Source organism: Vigna angularis, chromosome 2, assembly GCF_016808095.1.
Source record: "Vigna angularis cultivar LongXiaoDou No.4 chromosome 2, ASM1680809v1, whole genome shotgun sequence".
Classification (NCBI taxonomy): Eukaryota; Viridiplantae; Streptophyta; class Magnoliopsida; order Fabales; family Fabaceae; genus Vigna; species Vigna angularis.
The window spans coordinates 19995040-20014980 of record NC_068971.1 but is presented as its reverse complement, the minus strand read 5'-3'; the positions used below and the strand labels follow the sequence as shown (position 1 = coordinate 20014980).

Here is a 19941-nt window from a genome sequence, read left to right as displayed (position 1 = left end):
GTAAACTAAGCTATAAACAAATACTAGTATGTTGATAAAGTATACCCAAGATTAATCAATTATTATACAGTGAAAATGATCAATTAAAGTGATTTGATGGGCATAGTGGAGCGTCATTATTCAAAAATGAATTAGAAAAGAAAAAACAATAATGTGATAACTTTTTCTTCTTCCTTCTCATATTGAAAGCATGAGACAAGTCACAATAATAGCTCATAGGAAAAGAGTTCTTACGGCTACCTTAAGTTCATTTTATTCGATCTTAACTTGTAAGCATACTCCTCCTAATGATGGCAGCCACAACCCTAAACTACTAAAGAAGAATAAAGGGATTCATCTAAACCATTATTTTATTTGCACACTACAATTATTCTTATAGCATTAGCCATGTTATAATTGCTGCCATTATGACCATTATGATGGTCATGAATGACGTACCTTTTAAACATACTATAAAAGAGTTTAGTGTCATGTAATGTCACACAACAAAACATTTGGGAAGAATAGAAACTTACTATGATGTTCAAGAGAGGTGGTGGTGGTGTGAGCATTTCAATGTTGCCAACTTCTACCATGTTGGTTGGGTTGTGCCGGCCTCGGCGGCGGTTCCGGCGAAGGCGGGGCAACAGCATTCGGCTAGGAAACAAGAGAAGAGGGTTATGCCTTGGATCACGTCCTGTGGTACAATGGGGTGTCATGGCTCCTCTTAGGATGTTGAAGAAGATCATCATGGAAATAACACCAAAGGGACATTGGATAGAAGCTTATTGTTTGTCTTTACCTCTTCTACGCCCCCAACTGTTTCCTCTTTGTTAATCACAAACAAGTTATGGATTTCATCTCCTATCTTTTCTTTTCTTCAAAATGTGAAAAGTGAAAGTGTAAAACTAAAAGAATGTACTCAACTTGGAGGAAGAATCTAATATACATTCTCTTTTGTGAACCTTCATGTAAAATGTCAAAAGGCTAAAGTTCTGGTTTGCTTTAGTGTAATCATACATGTTTAATAAGCACTTGATAGTGTTTGTACAATGTTCTTGGTTTAAATGTTGGGATGTTGCAGTATGTCCTCAACAATAAGTTGAGATTCAAAACACCAAAGAGCAATTGCTTTTTCCTAATGAGAAAAAAGTTGTTATTTATACCACTTCGTTTGATCCAAAATAACTTGTTTATATTAAGTCATTATAAAATTAATCAAGAAAAAGTTTTCACGTACAACTTTGTTGTCATTGTTGACAAATTTTAGTACACAGCTTGAGGAGTTTCAGACATTGTCCAGAGTCTGCGATTAAAACTGAGTATGAACTACAGAAACCAGGAAGATACTAGAAAAATAAACGAAAACTACTTAAATCTAAATGTAGAAATAAATACAATTTCAACCAATCACAAATTTTGATAGGCTTAAAATTACTATTCTAACTAAATTGTTCATTTATTCATACCTATTTCAGAACTTGTTTATACTGCACCAAGTTAAACTTCTCTTCATATGATTGACCATTAATTCAGATTTATATCTTAAATTAAGACTTAAATTTAGTTGCAGTTTAATAAATTGAGTTCAAATAGCAATAAAAAGTCAACAAGGGCCCAAGATTCATTGCCAATTTTAAATTTTGTTGCAAGAATGTTCAAAGACATTTGGCACCACAATACTCAACCATGCAACTGTAACAGATAATGATCCAAAATGGAAGTATTTTTCCATTCTAACAGGCAAAAGCTGAGACCACATTTGGTGACCATCAAAATCATAATATAGTAATAGAAAAGCATTACTATATAAAACTCCCCTTGAACATGAACTATATTATACAACAAACCAATCTTCATGTTCATGCAAACCAAAACCCGTTAGTTTAGTAGTTACTTCTTTCCGAAGAATGAAAACAAGGTTGGTTGTTTGTCATCAGCACTTTTTGTTTTCTCCTTTTTCTTTGCAGGGGTCGAGCTTATCTGATCATGACATGCCAATGCTGGCTTTGAATCAGCTGAAAAAGTCTCGTACTCACGCTTAATTGGGAGCATAGAAGCATTTTTAGAATGGGAAGAACCACTGAATTTCAAGTCATTGTCTACCTCATCAGTCTTTGCTCCTTCAATCAAGTCTTCTGTAGGTTCAGTCTTGACAGATTCATGACATGATAACTTCTGCTCTGGCTTTGTGTCTTTTCTTTCGGCTCCCTTTTTTGAAAAGAACATAGAGATTGACGTGTTCCCTTCTGCCTTTACTTGAATCTGCCAAACATAGGATAATGCTAACTATAGTGAACTTATGAAACACTGGCCCCCTCTTCAACAAACATGGCCACAATAACAAAGTTAAGTCACAATTTTTTCTTCTTTGAATTTATACATCAAAGGACAAGTGGGGATAAGGATCAAGGTAAGTATAATTGCAGGTTCAGATAAAAGCAATGTGATTTGTCCATCGAATTATTTGTTCAACTTAATACACCAAGACATACATATTTAAGATGTTCAAACTGAAACAAGACCAAATGAAAAGAAACATTAAATGAATGTCCAATAGTCCTACCTGCTTTATGCACTCAGGTCCATCAAACGATGACTTCCCCATAGCAGGTGTCACTGGGTACCATACCTGGAGATGAAAAAAAAATGGGGAAACTAACAATGTTAAATGCAACGACAGTAAGACAGAAAATCTTAACGACATGACTGGTACTAATGAATAGAACAGAAATTACAGCCTCAATGTTCAGTAAAACACATACCAAATCAGATTCTTCATATGGTTTCATCACACTCTTAAAACTGGAACCAGAACTGCTTAGCCAGGTATCAGTTGATTCCTTGCTGCCCAAAATAACAGGCATCCTATCTAAGGAGTTACAGTAACGTAGATACATAATGAGTATTTCGCCAATATAATTGTTATAATTATAAAAATACTGTTATAATTATAGAAATAAGGAGCTGATTTTATATATAATCAGGAATATCTAGATTATATATGTATTGTTAGAAACACTTTTATTTATTTCTGTATCATGTCTCTATTATTTGAGGATATCAAATCTCATCTATTTATTGAATCCTTTTACCCAATATGAACAAAGCCCCATGCTGTCACACAGTTTCAGCTAATTGTTACTCTTTTTCCTTGAGCTTAATATTAGATATATTACGTTTCATGTTAATCAGGGAAACATACTTCCTATATTAATTATGTCATTTTTACATAAGTATTTGTATTTGGGCCTATCCCACATTTTCATTATTATTAAAACAAGATTGTCTAAACAAACATTATTTTAAAGTTTAGCATGACATCTAAAATGAGATAGTGCTTAATCGTCTAGGACAATATGTTAGAAACACTAAATACTACTCTTTAAGTACTTAAACAATACAAGAGCATCTAATAACTAAGAATGTCTAACGTATGACTAATAAGCGCTAAACGCTATAGAGTTCATAAGAGAATGTCTAATCACAAAAGCGCCTAATAGGTACCCAGATTTATTTAAAACTGTAAAGACTTCCAAGACATGTTCTTGGATGTTCACCCAGAAAAACCAGACAGCTTTATTAACAATGAAACAAGCACAATAATCCAAACTGTAACACTAGCCCTGGTCTTTCGAGAGGACTAGACTCTCCCTAGCCTTCCCTTTACAAAACTTCCTAAAAAAACTACTAAAAACAACTACCTACACAAACTTTATAAAAGTCTGAGACAACAAAACCTATCCACAGACAACTGTCTATCCCTTTTATTTCTCCTAATATAAACATTTCCTTTGAACCTATCAATACCTCATCCATGAAGTTTCACCTTGTCCTCAAGGTGAAAAGCAGGAAAGTCCTTATTGATGGCAGTAGCATCTTCCTAGCTATTTTCAATGGGTGGGAGGTGTTTTCAACTGTACGAACTTTTTTCCTTATTTTGTAAACTGTATCAAACCTATCAACACCCCCTCCACGAAGGTGCACCTTATCCTCAAGGTGAAAGTCTGGAATTACTTCATGAAGGCGTGCAATAGATTCCCTTAACTCCTGAATTTCCTCTTTCGAAATAAGCAGCATATAAAGCTGTTTATTTTTGCAAGTATGATTAGGCCCAAACTTTTCATCACACCTGAAGCATAAGCCTTTTTTTATCTTATCTTGCAATTCTTCTTGGGACAATTTTCTAAATGGTGCCTCTCCTTGTTGAGTCCCAGCAGGAGAACTATTGATGGCGCTCACACAGCCACTACTCTCTCTACTTCCTCTGTTGGAGTTGGTAAAACCCACTGAATTTCCCCCGTCCTTTGAGTAATTGTGAGTAGGTGGCAATTGTCTATAGGTAATACTTTGAAGTTGCACAGTGAAAGGGTCCCCCTTGGTGGTGACTCTAGCCTTTTCCTCCACCATTTGAGCCTTCATCATTAACTCAACAAGGCTCTTGGGCTCATACAACTTAACCTCTGCCCTTATTTCATCCTTCAATCCATTCAGAAAAATGTCAGTCAAATAATCCTCCCTTATACCTTTCAAGAACCCCACATATTGCTCAAATTGTTCAATATACTCTCCCACCTGCCCAATTTGTTTAAGCCCAATCAAGACTTCAAAAGGATTTTGAAGCATTGTTGATTGGAACTATTGAACAACAGCCTATTTGAAAGCCTCCCATGTGGGATTCAGATAGTAGGTCTCCCACTACTGAAACCAATTCAGGGCTTTTCCCTCCAAAGCCACCATAACAGCGCTCATCCTCTCCTCCTCATTGACTTCTTTCAACTAGAAATATCTCTCTAACCGGTTAGTCCAGCCATAAGCATCTTCTCCTGCAAAAACAAGAATATCTAGCTTCCTCCATTTTTCCCCAGTCAGTCCTGAACGTCCACTTTCATTCCTCCGTCACTCTTTAGATTTCCCGCACTGCCTTCCTTGGCAACAAAAGCACTATCTATTGTTTATTTATCAGAGGATGTGAAACATTCCACCAACCCTGTCAGCCTTGTAAGCATTTTCTCCAACCTTTGGAACCTTCTCTGATTTTCATGTTCCTGTTCTTGCACTATGCACTCCAATCCATCCAATCTTCCCTCCATTCTCGTATTGACCATGCCGCATAGCCACCACAGCACTAGGAAAGTGGCTCTGATACCAATGATAGGTACCCAGATTTATTAAAAATTGTAAAGACTTCCAAGACAGGTTCTTGGATGTTCACCCAGAAAAACCAGACAGCTTTATTAACAATGAAACAAGCACAATAATCCAAACAGTTACACTAGCCCTAATCTTTCGAGAGGACTAGACTCTCCCTAGCCTTCCCTTTACAAAACTTCCTAAAAACACTGCTAAAAACAACTACCTACACAGACTTTATAAAAGTCTGAGACAACAAAACCTTCCCACAAACAATTATAACTGTCTGTCCCTTTTATTTCTCCTAATATAAACATTTCCTTTGAACCTATCAAAGAGATTAAACTCATTTGTAATCATTCTTGATTAGTGAAACCCCTTAAAGGAATTGAAAGGAGAACTGGACATAGCTCAGTTTATAGCGAACCAGTATAAAAACAAACCTCACATTAACCAGGTCCACTCTGACTCTTATGGGAATCTTATGATCCAGGTCTCTCCTGGGTGGCAATTGTGTAGGTTCTCTGAAGATTTCCCCATATTCTCATAAGACCCGGGGGAGGCACAACTCATTGATTCTCAAACTCCTCCACTTGGAAGCATTCATTCATCACTCCTCTCATTTTATTTCATCATGTATTCTACTCCATTCATGGAGGGCTAAGCTCCTAGAGCTATTCCACTGTAATTTCATTATGGATTCTGAGGTTAAGTTGAATTAATGCATTTGTTTCTTTTGATTATTGATTTGAGTTATTCTTCTTTTTATGTCTTTCATCTCTCGATCATATTAAAAGCAATGATTTTTGCATCATAACGTGTTTGAATCTACATGCATATTAATCATATGAGTTCAAGGGTTTCTAGGTTTGGTTGAGAATTTACTTTGATTAAATTTAGGAACTTTCATATGATTAAACGAGTTTTTACTATCAATTGAGAATGTACTTTGGTTGGTGGTAATAATTTCAACTATAATTAATTGAAAATTTACTTTAATTAATTAGCTTTTAATTTGGTTAGGAGATTTAAGAATAGACATGATTAAACACAATAGAATTTGATTGAGAATGTACTTTGGTTGAATTCATTGTGAATAATCTAGAAAGGTCTTGCATTTGATTGAGAATCTACTTTGGTTAAATGCATGATCGCCCTCAAATTAATTAAGAATGTATTTTAATTAATTTGAAACTTGAACAATAATCAATTGAACAATTATCTGTGGATAACCAATGATGAATCTATCTTGGAAAAGCAGTGAAATTAGCCTATTTCATCATAATTGTTTCTAAGTTTCCTCTTTGTTCTTCAAACATTCTTCAAACATTAATTCCATTAGCATAGTTTCTTACTTTCATTCTTGAGCATTGCATAGCATTCATAAGATTCAAATATTGAAAAGCAATTCCATATTCGTTGGGAGACGACTCAGGGTTACTTTAACCCTATCTACTTTCTTGACTACTGACTTGGCAATACTGAAGTTGCCTTGAAAAGTAGTATTAATTTGATAGCTTCAACGACAGCGTATCATCTTTCCCCCAACAGTCTAACTACTACCCCTTGCATTAATTCAAAGGCATCGCCCCTTACTCACAGTAGTTAACTAACCTCTTAACAGTCTATGTTCTCTCCCTTCTCTTATAGACTCTTAGTATCCTACCAGAAAGTTCCATATGCCTTTGTTCCATTTCTTTCTCCTCTTCCCCTTCACCTTCCTCCTCATCCTCAGCCATGATCAATATCCTAATTTTCTTTTTCAGACACCTATGGCCTGGGCTATAAGGACCACCACAATGAAAACATCTCCCCTCTTCCCTTTTCCGAATATATTCTAGATACAGCAAAGGTTTAGCCAATTTCCACATGTTGACACTTGGTAGGAAACTTATGCCCTTCAAGAGTTCTTTATTAATTTAAAAAAGGAAAAGGAGGCATACCTAGTTAGAAATTTCAATAGTAGTGGCACAAGAACTATAAAAAGTTGAGAATATCGAACAATGGAAAAACCCAAATAAGAGGTCATTTCCGTTGGTATGCCAAAATTTAGATTGCGTGACTCACCGTGAAGCCACTGAAGTGCTGAAGATGAAGAGGTCGTAACAATAGTGAATGTGTATAGTGTTTCACCTGCAGTTAACAATATCACATCAACAATATATGCTATATACAAATTTAGTTCCTTAAATCTTTTGGCAGAAATGTTTACCTTCAGAATATTGCCATGAGTCATAAAGAGCAGCAAAGACAAGGGGACGTCCATCTTTGAAGTGAATATAGTAAGGCTGTTTCTTTGAACCATCCTTTTTCCACTCATAAAATCTTAAACATATATTTAGAAAAGCAAATCAATTGAAAGAACTGAATATAAAGCCACAAATATGCAAATCACGGATGTAATCCACAAAAATTAGGAAAATTTATAGAAACCATAAAGAAAGGAAACCTCTTGTTAGAAGGAATACGTTGAATCAACATTTTGAACATAAGAATAGGAGACCAATATGGCATAAAATATATAATAAGAATAAAAGACTAAAATTATAATAATAGGCAAAGTTATATATGCTTAAAAATTAGCATAACGGTATTGAATTTATCTCGTCCTAATGAAGAATCCATGTCAACTCTCAAATACTATTATGTATGAAACAGTAAGATAAGAGTGCATTGTCTAACCAGCAAGCACAACTCATTTTGATTCAGCTCATACATTTTCAGGAAACACAACGAAAAAGGTCTTACGCAGAACTAGACAGTACATGCAATATTCAAAAGCATTTTTATACTATAATATTAGAAGAAACAGTATAGGAATAAAAGTGATAGGACATGGGCTGATAAAGGGACTTCGGACTAAATGCAAGTTAGGGTTGCGAGTGAATGACCCAAGTGGAAGATTATCCAACCAAAGCATCTAGTGAACCAAATTCTGTTATGGGACGCTCTGTTGGCACTATAGTATAGGCTACCTTAATATTGGGAATATAGATGATAGATTGTATTTAGTATTTTTGCATTCTGCTACCTGCCAATTTGCATTCGGTTATTTTCCATTTTGCATTCTGTTATTTGACTAGAATCTAAGTCTGCTATATATCATTCAAAATGCAAGCACAGTGAAGAAGCAAGGAAAAGTATTAGCTAATTTCCCATCCCTCATTCTAAAGAGACTCCCAGTCCTCAAATTCAAGGAATTACTTATGTTATTCAAACAAAAAGCTCCAGCATGCGGAAGCACCCCCAAGTCATGTTATAAAAAGAGATCTGAAAATATAATTAAACAAGAAATGTGATACATACCCTTCAACTGCTACAAGGCACCTGCTTTTAGGAAGCAAACGACGAAATGATGCCTTTTCATCTATAGACTCAGATCGAGCATTAAACTACAGTATAGAGCACATTCCACATCAAACTGAGAACTTTGTTTGACAGATTATGACTAAGGTAATATTGTAGTTGACATACTCCAATAATGATAACGAAAACAGTAAACAAACCAAGAAATTTCATAATGAACATTAGCTAAAATGACATATTTCAGGAATGATATGATGATATTTAAGAGAGGTTGAAAATTATTCAAGAATTCAATAAGGAACCCGGATCACAATCAAGGTTATTTAAATTTAACATTTTAATGACAAATTGAGCAATTCTAATTGTACCCTTATTCATAATAAAGACTCAAGAAATTCACAAATTTCCATAGATCATTCTTCCCTGCACAGGACAACAAAGACGGTTAAAAACCATACTGTCCATCATAATAATAAAAATTACAAAGCACCATGGAAAAATCAAAAGGAACTTCTAGCTGCCCTGATTTACCAGTGGCTTCCAAAATACCCATATGCTATAAAAGAGGTAGAAACCTAACAATGTGCATAGGTGCATCATACACCCACTATAATTCTTAGCATTGTTTAATCATTAATTACAATGTGAGCAAAGTGGTCAAGCTAAAACCTCAAATAAACAACACCTCGTAGAATAGTTGACCTTAACTTAAAACTTGATTTGCTGTTAAAAGTTTGTGCAGTTCATGTATCATATTATTAGGTTTCTAGATAGAGGAAACCAGGAAAACAAATGCAAACACCCAAACTCACTGAATAGATCTCGTATTATTGATTCTAGAAACAAGTACCGCATGAATGCATCCAAGGGACAATGTTCCCTTCACACAGGATGTCAATGATCCTGTCAACAACTCTCCAGACTTCCAAAAACGTCCCCCACATACAAAGACCCCCAACTACATATAGAAAGTCTCACTCATCCTGACAACCAGACCAACAATTATTTTTTAATATGTTTCCTCCTAACATACACATTGCATATCCTATCACACATCCACATGTTAAAATTTATTTAATGTTCATTATTGCCAGTGACGTTGCATTACTTGTTACATTCATAGGAATTAATCTCCAACACCAGTAAGCCTATCAAGAGTCTATACACATGGATGGTATGCAGAACATAGGAAACACATTCTACAATTATAAAATAGCTCTTCATTTCCCTCAATCATCTCAAAAAGACACTATTCCCCCCTCTAAATTTCACTGTTGCTAATATAGTTAATCAAAATTATTCATTTGATTCATCTGAAGTTATTATTATATAACATATCCTCAGAATCAAAAAATAACTCAACAATACAGGGAAGAATCTGTCCTCAGCACCCCTCCCCTGAATTTTTCCATACTATGCGCAGCATCTCTCTTCCAATAACCATAATTTGTGTTATTTTAACCATAGAAAAGGAAAATTTAAATTTTAATTGCAGCTGTTGTCATCTATTATACAATCAAGTCTGACAAAATATACCAAATATCTCAATTATTTTATCTAAATTAAAGCAATTAATTCCCAAGAAATAACAGGATAAATAATAGTACATAAATATATACATAAATTAAGATAATATGTTTCCTTATCACTTCTATAATAATCCCCACATATAAATCAAATGAAACCAAAGTTAGAGATAAACATAAGATCTTACAACTATTGAACCTTGGTTTGCTTATAAATGTAAGAAGCTAAGGATTTCTATGGTTAGCTTCTTATTAGTATACAGTTTATACTATTGACGAGTATTACAACTAATTACTTATTCGCATTCTATTAAAGTTACTCTAATCATTCATGCCTACAAAACTTGAGTTAAGTTCCATTACTGATTTTCAAGCTCCCATCCACCCAATAAATAAGAAGAAAAAGTATTGAATCCATAAACTATACCATCTTGTAGTGATCAGGTTTCTCTGTTTTCTTTGTAAAACTGGGGATTAAACCCCATTTCATGCAATGGAGAACATAGCCACCATTGTCAGATGCATCTTCTCTCCGAACTACTGGCATGTTGGAGCCCGGTGATACATTATAGGCCGGCCTATACCTAAGCACGTAGTAAAATTCAACTGTGAAATACAAATCCACAAAAACCTATTTCTTTCAAAACATAAAAGTCCCATCATTCTTGACCAAATGAAAATAATAATAATAATAATATAGCAATATCTCTAATCATTGCATTCATATTCAGGAACCAACTTCCCAGGAGTGGAGTTTTTTACACATTTACACAATCAATGAAACATAATAACTAATGAAGATCAGAAATGTGTGTTTTGAGTCCGCTGTACCGAGATAAAAAATTTTGATTTGGCAAACAGTGTGAATGTGTAAAAAATCCAACTGCGGAGTCACGATTCGTCATCTTTTCCAAGGACAACCATTGTAGACCGACCTGAAGAGCCCCCAACACAACAAACTTAAAAGAAGAAAAGCAAAAAAAGGTTCCTTTTTTTCTTCCTTTATCCCCATCTAACGAAACAAGATTCATTTTCCTTTTATATGGTTAACAGTCATGCCATTTTCAGAATCAGTTGCAGTGAACCCAACACAACAGAAAAAGGAACCAATAGAAAAACTGAAAACTCGCAAAAAGCTTGCTGGTTGTGTTCTGGCAAAACATGAAAAAAAAATAGGGAAACTCGAAAGAGCTAGCTTTGTGTGGTTGTGATTGTTGAGATGTTGAAGTTATAGCTTTTACCGGTCCATATGGAGAGCACGAGTAGGAGTATCACTGCGGTGACAAGCCCTTGGAACATCATCAGACCTAAGAGTACAACGTGTTCTCCCACACATCTCTCTCACAGTTGGGGTTTCAGTTCTTCAAGGCGGGAATAGAATGAAACACTTATTGGCTCATGAAAAACTGCTACAAAGATGGTGTCTGTCCTGACCCGGACCCCGGGAAAAAGACCCAATCAATTAATTTTTGAAATAGTTTAACCTTAAAGATTTTGATTAATGAAAATACATGTACACTTGTGTATTTTTTTTATGATAATAAAAAACAATAATAAATAACATATAAAGAATTTTCTTTTTGTGACATCCCAAAATATACTGCATGCATATATAATAAAGACGTCAACAAGTTATAATAATATAAAGCAGTTGGAAACATATAATTGAATATTGAAAACTACAGTCATCCTTAAAATGCCATGAAGCCAAAGTTTGAGGTACTAGGATCTTCCAAAATGTCATGGATTCTACAAATTACAGTTTTTCAAAATGCATAAGTTAAAATAATGAGATCCTAATGAAACTAGGATTCAGCGTCACCTTCCTCCAATGCTTGCTCCAGGGGCACCTCCTCGACATCTGCTCACATCCAAGTGGATGATCATCGCGAGAGGAATCATACACAAACATAGCACCAGCACAAACAAGCAAGGGTGAGCTAATTATATAAAAGAAAAACATACAATATGATAATCATGCATGCAAGAGTTAACTTCCATCAAGCAAGATAAACACGCATCCTAACACGTTGGATACTAGACTTGACTCGTCCGAACTTTAGAATGATAGTCGAGCTATGACGGCTCTTGCACTCGTGGTGGCTTATGAAACTTGGGTTCCCCCACCCTACCACACTTACGAGGTTAGCCTGTTCCGGGCCTTGAGGCATACTGGAATCCCCCAAGACTAAGACCTCCTACTACTTCTCACCACATGGTTCAATCCTCTCTACGTGAGAAGAAAGACCATTGGAGTTTCAGGATGACTCCCAAGACTGAGCTCCTACTCTCATTCTAAACACTAAGAATCTCACCAAGAGATTCTACACAGATGGAACTTGGTTTACAACTTGGATCGTCTTTCCACCACTTTATAACCATACATTTTTTGCTACAATCCACATACTTGTATGAATATCAGAATACAATACTATAAATGCAAAAGAATGCTTCACCAACAACCAAAGAGCACACTAACCAAACGCAACATAAGAGAAAATTTAGAGAGCCAAACCCAGTACTCGTCGCACAACGCACCACCCTCGCAAGGCGAGACTGGTGCTATTCGCATAGCGCGCTCACCCAGCTCGCCTTGCGAATTAAGTCTGAATAAGTATCAGACTTTGGGTCTCTCGCATAGCGCACTCAGGTCGCTATGCGAGAGTCTAGACAGAGACCAACCCCCCTAAAACTCTCGCTATGCGCCCCAATCGCCTTTCGAATTAAATGGGCAGTGGTTCCAGACCACCACCAGTCGCATAGCGATAGGATTCGCCAGGCGAATCCACAAACAGAGAGCAACACCCTCTGGTCATTCACACAGCGCACCAACTCGCACAACGAATGACTCAGACAGAGAGCACCCTCTACATGGTCTCGCTATGCGAGACAGCTCGCATAGCGAGTCTGCATAATCTGCAGAACGCGAATTCTACAAATTCATGCAACTCACATCCCTCCAACCAATTTTCAACCCTCTTTCCCAACTTCTAAGACCTCTAATTCATGATATGAACCTAGTTAAACTCGTCTAGATGAATTCTAACAACCATACAAAGAATTCTTACTCCCAAACACTTCTTACTAACCCAAGTGGTCACCGGAGGAGAATCAAATGTTTGACACATCAAACTCACCATGAACGCCAGCACATATGACTAGTCACAACTGACTAGATCAGACCAGGGCTGCTCTATGATCAGGGATGTGCTAACTTCGGTTTTTAAGATTCCTTTATCCTACCAACAATTTGCCCTCAACAAGTCACCAATGATCCCTCAAAACTATTTCAACACTGCAAACACATCCTAGACCTTAGTTTCTCATAATCACTATATTACTTCCCTTAAATTGGCCTTAGAGGCCACCTAATTGTTAACTACTTATTTGACTAACACTACAATAGAATCTCACCCCAACCACTTCCCATACATTAAATGCACAACAGCTAATTACACACCAGCCACATTCATAAATTCCACATTTCAACTTCACCAATTGCATATTTCAGTTTATGCCATTAAATCAACTTAAAATCCAAAATACAGTCCAAAACAGTACAGTAGTCTAGAAAACAACATACCTACATTTGTCAAATAGATTCAAGCATTTCATTCAAAGAGAAATAACTAGCTCCCCTTACCTTGGTGGTTACAAGTACAACACTTTAGAAGAAGCCCCAAAATAGTAACCCTCGCACATAAACAAGTTCAACAGAACCTACAAACCACCAAATCGGGATAAAGTACAACTCTTAGAGCTAGAATGAACAAGGAACTAAAAGGGAAAAACTACCAGCTGCATGCAACCAGTAAAGTGGCATGCCCTAGATTCAAAGACAGTGGAGGAGAAGGGGAAACGACTTACCAGTCGGAATGAAGAAAACGTTCGATAGAAATGGAGCCCTTTACGCCGCAGACGCTTGGGCAGCACCTAAACCAAAATCCTAAGGTTCAGTGAGCTGGAAATGTAAGAGAAGGCGGAGCAAGGTTAAGGAAAATAAGAGTTCTAGAGAGAAGGAAAAATTGACTAATAAACTCAGATTTAGAAAGGTTCCTTCTAAGGTCATGATGTCCTTAGTTTTACGAGTCTGACTGTCTCAACATAAGGCCCAAAAACCATATATTTTTCAGGCCTTTATACTTTTTAGTGTCTATATTGATTTACCAATTTTATCTTTTAAATAAAATCTTTTTAAATTAAAGGAATTATTTTATTACTTTATCTTTTAGATAATTATTTTTTAAAATTTAACTGTTTTTTTATTTAACTTTTTTAAACTTCATTATATTTTACCCAATAAATAAAAACTATTTATAATAAAATTATAAAAATTATTTATATATAGTTTTATAATTATCATAATAAAAATAATTTTATTTTTATTATTATAAAGAAATGAACATATATACGTGTTGTATATGTGTTTTTACTAGTAAATATAAATATAAATAATTTTTATAAATATTTTATAATGATTATTTTAATTTAAAAATTAGTTAAATTTAAAAAATATCAAATAAAAGTATTAATTTTATAAAATAGTCCTTTAAAGGAGTAAAATTGGTAAAATAATTATATTAATTTTAAAACAACGCTAATTCAAAGGGTAAAAAAATGTGTATACAAAAAAGGAATCTTTTATATAATAGTATGCAGTAGTATAAAAGTATAAATATTATACAATATTTTATTTAATTAAATAATATATATATATATATATATATATATATATATATATAAACTACAATAATATATATATAAACGATGAAACATAAAACATCAAATTTGTAATGTGTCACACAAAGAAAAATTCAAGGAAAAAATTAAAAAGTATATGTAAAATGAACTTTGTAGAAAAACAATAAAAACATGTTTTTTTTTACACGAAGACATGCTTTTTACACTTCATGCATGACTCCTCAACCAATAAAATACGAGGATCTATGTTTTTTAAATAGTATGACTTCTCCCACACGCTTTTTTCTAATCTTTTTGCACATCTTTGGTATTTTACTTACACACACCATTCTTTCACTCAAACACACCTTGTTTTTCTCTTTATTATTAAGAAACTAACTTTTGGCACCAAATCTTGTGCTCTTCCTCTTCTCCTCTCTCATTTTGTCATACACACTCTTTTTTCCTTCATCTCTCATACTTCAACCATAATTGCTTCAACTTCATCTTCACATCAACAAATTTGATGTGTGGAGTGTGTGGCTTCAACTCAATTTGAGCATCATTAGTTGCGTTAGGATAATTAACAAAATCATTAGTAATCCTCATAATCTCATCTTGTGAACAAAATTTTTCAATTGAAGAGACTTTGATGTTTCATCATTAAGAGATTCATATGTCCGTTAGTATGAGCATCAACATATCTATCAGGAAATATAACATGATATGATTTTGTTGATTGTTGATTTGATCTTTGAATCATGATGTCGTTCACATTAGTTATCATTTGTCTCAACTGATTCTACAAACTTTTTACGGTGGCATTCATCATTTAATTCATTGCAATGTAATGTTGAGTCATCATTTTCATAAAAGTAGTTTGTCTAATTGCATCATTCATTAGCTGACTTAAATTATAGCAAAATCAACCCTAGAGGTTTAATACTTCATAGAACATAAAAATAATATAAAAATAGAAGAAAAGGAGGTGGAAAACATGAAATATTAGAGAGAGGACAAGATGAGGCCTCTAAAAAGGGATCATAAGCTCCTTTAATGTGTTTCCTTAAGTCTCTTTATATATAAATTGGACTGGATTTTGTTTTGAGATTTTCTTGTTAAAACCTTCTTTTTGTAATGCAATCTCCTCTAGTTATCTTCTAAATAAATCCAATATCTTTAATATATATATTTGGTTGTTATAAAGATTTAAACATATTTAAGAATATCTTTTCAAATTTAAGAAAATTTGGTAACAATTGTAATTATTTAAGAATATCTTCAATTTACTTTTTGATATATTCTAATATATTTAAATAAGATAATTATTTAAAAATATTAAATAAAATATCTAAAGATACTACAGATTATCTTTCATCATAAAAATTATTAAATTATTAAAGCCCTTTTATGGAAAAAGATATAGAAAATTGCAAGGTCCAATTTTGTCTGTTCCGTTTTCGTGGCTTAGCCGAATTTACTTTGGCTTTTTTATGCTTCTTTTTATTTCTTCATGCAATTTGCCTTGAACTTTTGTGATTTTGATAATTTGTTATTATTTATCTTTAATGTGTCATGAAATTTTAATCAATTTATTTTCGGACCCTAACTTAGTTGTAGTTGCACTAAAACACCTCAAAAGATCTAAAGAACATTTATGTAACTAAAAAGTTATTTTTAACATGTTTTTGTATCTCATGCTCAATAAAACAAATTATAACAAATCATAACTAAAACAATCTTTTAAAGTGAAAAAATCAATTAATAATCCAAGACTAAAGACTAAATGAGGGTATAAATATGCACTCATTGTACACCTTTGACTAACCTTCATCCTAACACTTTTTGTACCTCTACCTCAAGATTATCCACCATCAACCATTGCCTAACTTGAAGGCCTAAAAGACATGAAAGGACTTACCTTCCTTCTTTTTTATTAGACGAAGTGGGGATAAGATATAGGGTAATAGAGATAAAAAAAACCCACAAAATAGAAACATATTAAACATTAGATAATGTAGTAAACACAAAATAACATATAAGGAAATACCAATATATTATGAGAAAATAAAGATAATATTTATAAGCCTTCTTGATGAGCAAATAAGAACATAAGTATTACAAACATAAGGCACATGCATGAATGAAGAATGAATTACAAGAATAATAAACACAAATTATATTCACACATTAATCAAACTCTTGATAAGTTAGATAGGCTTATTTATATACAAGTTAGCTACAATAGAAATTAAGTAATAAAAAATACCAAAAAACCTAACCAATTAAATAAAATAATCATGCTAAATAAGACACTGAGATCTCAAAAGATAAACGACTTCCATTAAACATGCTAAATGATTATGCACACTTTATCAATGTACAACTAGACACCACCACCAAGAAATTAGCCAAATCAAAAAAAGATAAGACAAAAAACTCAACAAATATTTGATATGTAATCTCTTAAGTTCGTATATTGTTTTGCATAAGACTTAAAGAGAGTCTTACCTATTAATAATACAAGTGTCTCTTGCATTTTGTCATATTATCATTATTCATGCACTAATCTCTTCATTCTCTCTAATGCATGTGTTGGTCTTATATATCATAAATTCTTTATATCTTGTTACTTTGATATGTACATGCTCTAACCACTATGTGTTACCAATGAGGAGCGTTGGTATCTTGAAGAAAATGATTTTGATGATGTTACAAAGTGAAGAATAAGAAGACTTCTATTGTATGAGAGTTTAAAAGCATTTCTACACAAGAGAAGACATTAAGCACCAAACTGTAGACTTCATGACCAAGACCAAGTAGTGGAAGGCATGACCGTGACCGAACGGTCGTATCAAATTAAGGTTGAACGGTAACTCAGCAGTTGAAGGTCGAACATTGTTCATGGTCGAATATAGCTAGAAGACCGAACACAGTTAGAAGACTGAACTGTACCTATATGTCAACAGCCAAACGATCACTATCAGTCAAAGACCGAACGGTATGTAGTAGTTGAAGGCTTGGCAGTGTATAGTAGTTGATAACCGAACGGAGTTGAACATTGGCCAAACTCAGTTGAAGACCGAACGGCAAGAGGCTGTGACAAATCAAACCGAGCGGCAGAAGATGAAGAACTCGAGCCGATCGGTTGAAGAGTTAAAAATCCAAATTGCTCCAAGCCTCGCATATAATTGATTATCACTTATGATAATCGATTATCACTTATGATAATCGATTATCACTTATGATAATCGATTATCACTTATGATAATCGATTATCACTTATGATAATCGATTATCACTTATGATAATCGATTATCACTTATGATAATCGATTATCACTTATGATAATCGATTATCATTGGCAGTTGGGAGATGTCTTTTCAATTTCTGACTCTGCACGAACATGGGCTTATAAATAGAGGTCTTCACATCTCTTAGAAGGAACTTTTCATTTTGAGAGTATTAGAGCTTTGTGCCTAAGGGAAGCTCTCTAAGAGTGAAAAAGGATCTATTCCATTTGAGAATACAGTTTGTCTGAGGAAGTTCTCAAGTGATAAAGTTGCTTAAGTCAAGTCTTGGGAATAAGAGAAGCTCGCGCTTAGTGTGTCTAAGGTCGGAGCGGTTCTCTTCAAGTTGGCTGAGCAGGTTCTTCCGGTTAGTTTGTCGAAGGAAAGTTCTTCCGTTCATTTGTCGAACAAAAGGTGTTCTCGTTTCCTAATCTTTACTTCATATATTGTAATATGTACAAACATTATTTTAGTCAAAAAGCTTAATCACTATTCATAGTGATTAACGAATGGAGGTAAAATCTTTTGATTCGAACCAGGATAAAATTTCTGTGTTGATTTTCTTAAACTCTACACTCTTTAAACTCTTAACACATCAACTGTTTGATAAAAGTTCTCTAAGAAAATAAATTTTTGAAACCGACTATTTTAACTTGATTTGTGACTGTAACACACTTTCCGCTTATTTTATTCCGCTGTGCGACTTTACCATACCGGTTGTTCCAACACTATGCTCTTTCTTATTTTGTTTTATCCTATGAAACTTCGACACAACATTTTTTCACTGTGTTTCTCTACTTTAAACACAATACTGGCATAGACACATAACAAATGTGTGTCCAACACATTTCTTTGGGCCAAACACAACCCAATTCACGGACAGAGCGAAGAAGACATGATCCTATTCCGGGAAGGTGCAAGAACTGAAGGAGAGTTTCACCCTTGCACAATACTAGTTCAACTTCAGGCTCCTAGTTTGCATATCCTAGTTTGGATCTCCTACTTCAGCTCTCGCTCACTCGTTCTAGCCTAGGTCAGAAGGTTGAGACCATTTGACTAGGTTAGATGCTTGAGTTTAGGAAAGTTCAACACCTCTTTAAGGGACATCTATCCAATTACCAGAAAATAAAGCAAGGGTTAAAGTCCAAATTTCATAAAGAGAAATCTATTTAAACAAAATACAATTCCAGTCTACTTTTTATTTTTTACTATTTTTCCTTTTCTAAGGAAAAAGGATAATTTTATACTTAAACAAAATTATTATTTAAAAATAGAATTTTAACAATTTTCACAAAACAACTATTTTTATACAAAAAGTATAAATTTATCTAATTCTAAGAAAAATACAAACTACATAGTACTAAAAAAGATAATTTTATTAATTAAAAACATACGGAAACGAAGAGTTATCACCCTCATTAATGCTTTTTCTCAAATGAATAACAAGTGTAAGGTCATTATGCAATGCCGGAAGACAAACTGTTGACTCAAACTCACAATAGCCCAAGTTTCATTCTGACTATGGTCGTGTACTAGTTATTCAACGCACACTTAGCTCTTTAAACTCATTCACTCATATGGAGCTCTAACCTCGGGGGCTTGTGGACCTCCCCTTACTAAGCATAATTGTTAATATCATGTCACAAATGTTATAATTATGATAACTAACATAAGTATTTGGGAATAACAAATATGATGACTAATATCACTTTATTTATATTTCAAGATCCACTTATGTCTATAAAAGAATAATGTTCTTGCAAGAAGTATTAGACTTTTTCCTCAATTCATATATTATAAACTCAGTAATTCTCTTACTGATTGAGTGTCAAAATTTTTTTCATAAATAAATCTCTAGTCATGAATAAGTAATATAATTTTGATATTGACTAATATAAAATATTCAGTCATAGAAAAATTTAGAAATTAAAACAAAAATTATCAAATAGTTATATCTTTTAAGTTCTCTTAAGTTATGATATAAAAATCATGTACATAAAATTAAAGTATGATTAACTAGGTAAATC

At 33.8% G+C, this 19941-nt stretch overlaps 2 protein-coding genes across 3 annotated transcripts; one reads left to right on the top strand and one right to left on the bottom strand.

Annotated features, from left to right (window-relative positions):
* The first annotated feature begins 504 nt into the window (after nucleotides 1–504).
* Nucleotides 505–1047, top strand: LOC108328865 (uncharacterized). Its single transcript, XM_017562751.2, has one exon. The coding sequence runs from the start codon at nucleotides 517–519 to the stop codon at nucleotides 814–816; it is 300 nt and encodes a 99-aa protein (XP_017418240.2). The 5' UTR covers nucleotides 505–516; the 3' UTR covers nucleotides 817–1047.
* A 531-nt stretch (nucleotides 1048–1578) lies between these two features.
* On the bottom strand, nucleotides 1579–11382 carry LOC108327092 (uncharacterized). 2 transcript variants are annotated; one of them, XM_017560806.2, is made up of 9 exons: nucleotides 11186–11382; nucleotides 10372–10528; nucleotides 8419–8504; nucleotides 7325–7437; nucleotides 7180–7245; nucleotides 2745–2851; nucleotides 2546–2611; nucleotides 2086–2244; nucleotides 1579–1997 (listed from the first exon to the last, which is right to left on the bottom strand). In XM_017560806.2, the coding sequence occupies exons 1-9, from the start codon at nucleotides 11278–11280 to the stop codon at nucleotides 1959–1961; spliced, it is 888 nt and encodes a 295-aa protein (XP_017416295.1). In that variant the 5' UTR covers nucleotides 11281–11382; the 3' UTR covers nucleotides 1579–1958. The 2 variants fall into 2 exon arrangements, with proteins under 2 accessions (XP_017416295.1, XP_017416294.1); XM_017560805.2 differs by having other exon boundaries at nucleotides 1579–2244.
* Nucleotides 11383–19941: the final 8559 nt, after the last annotated feature.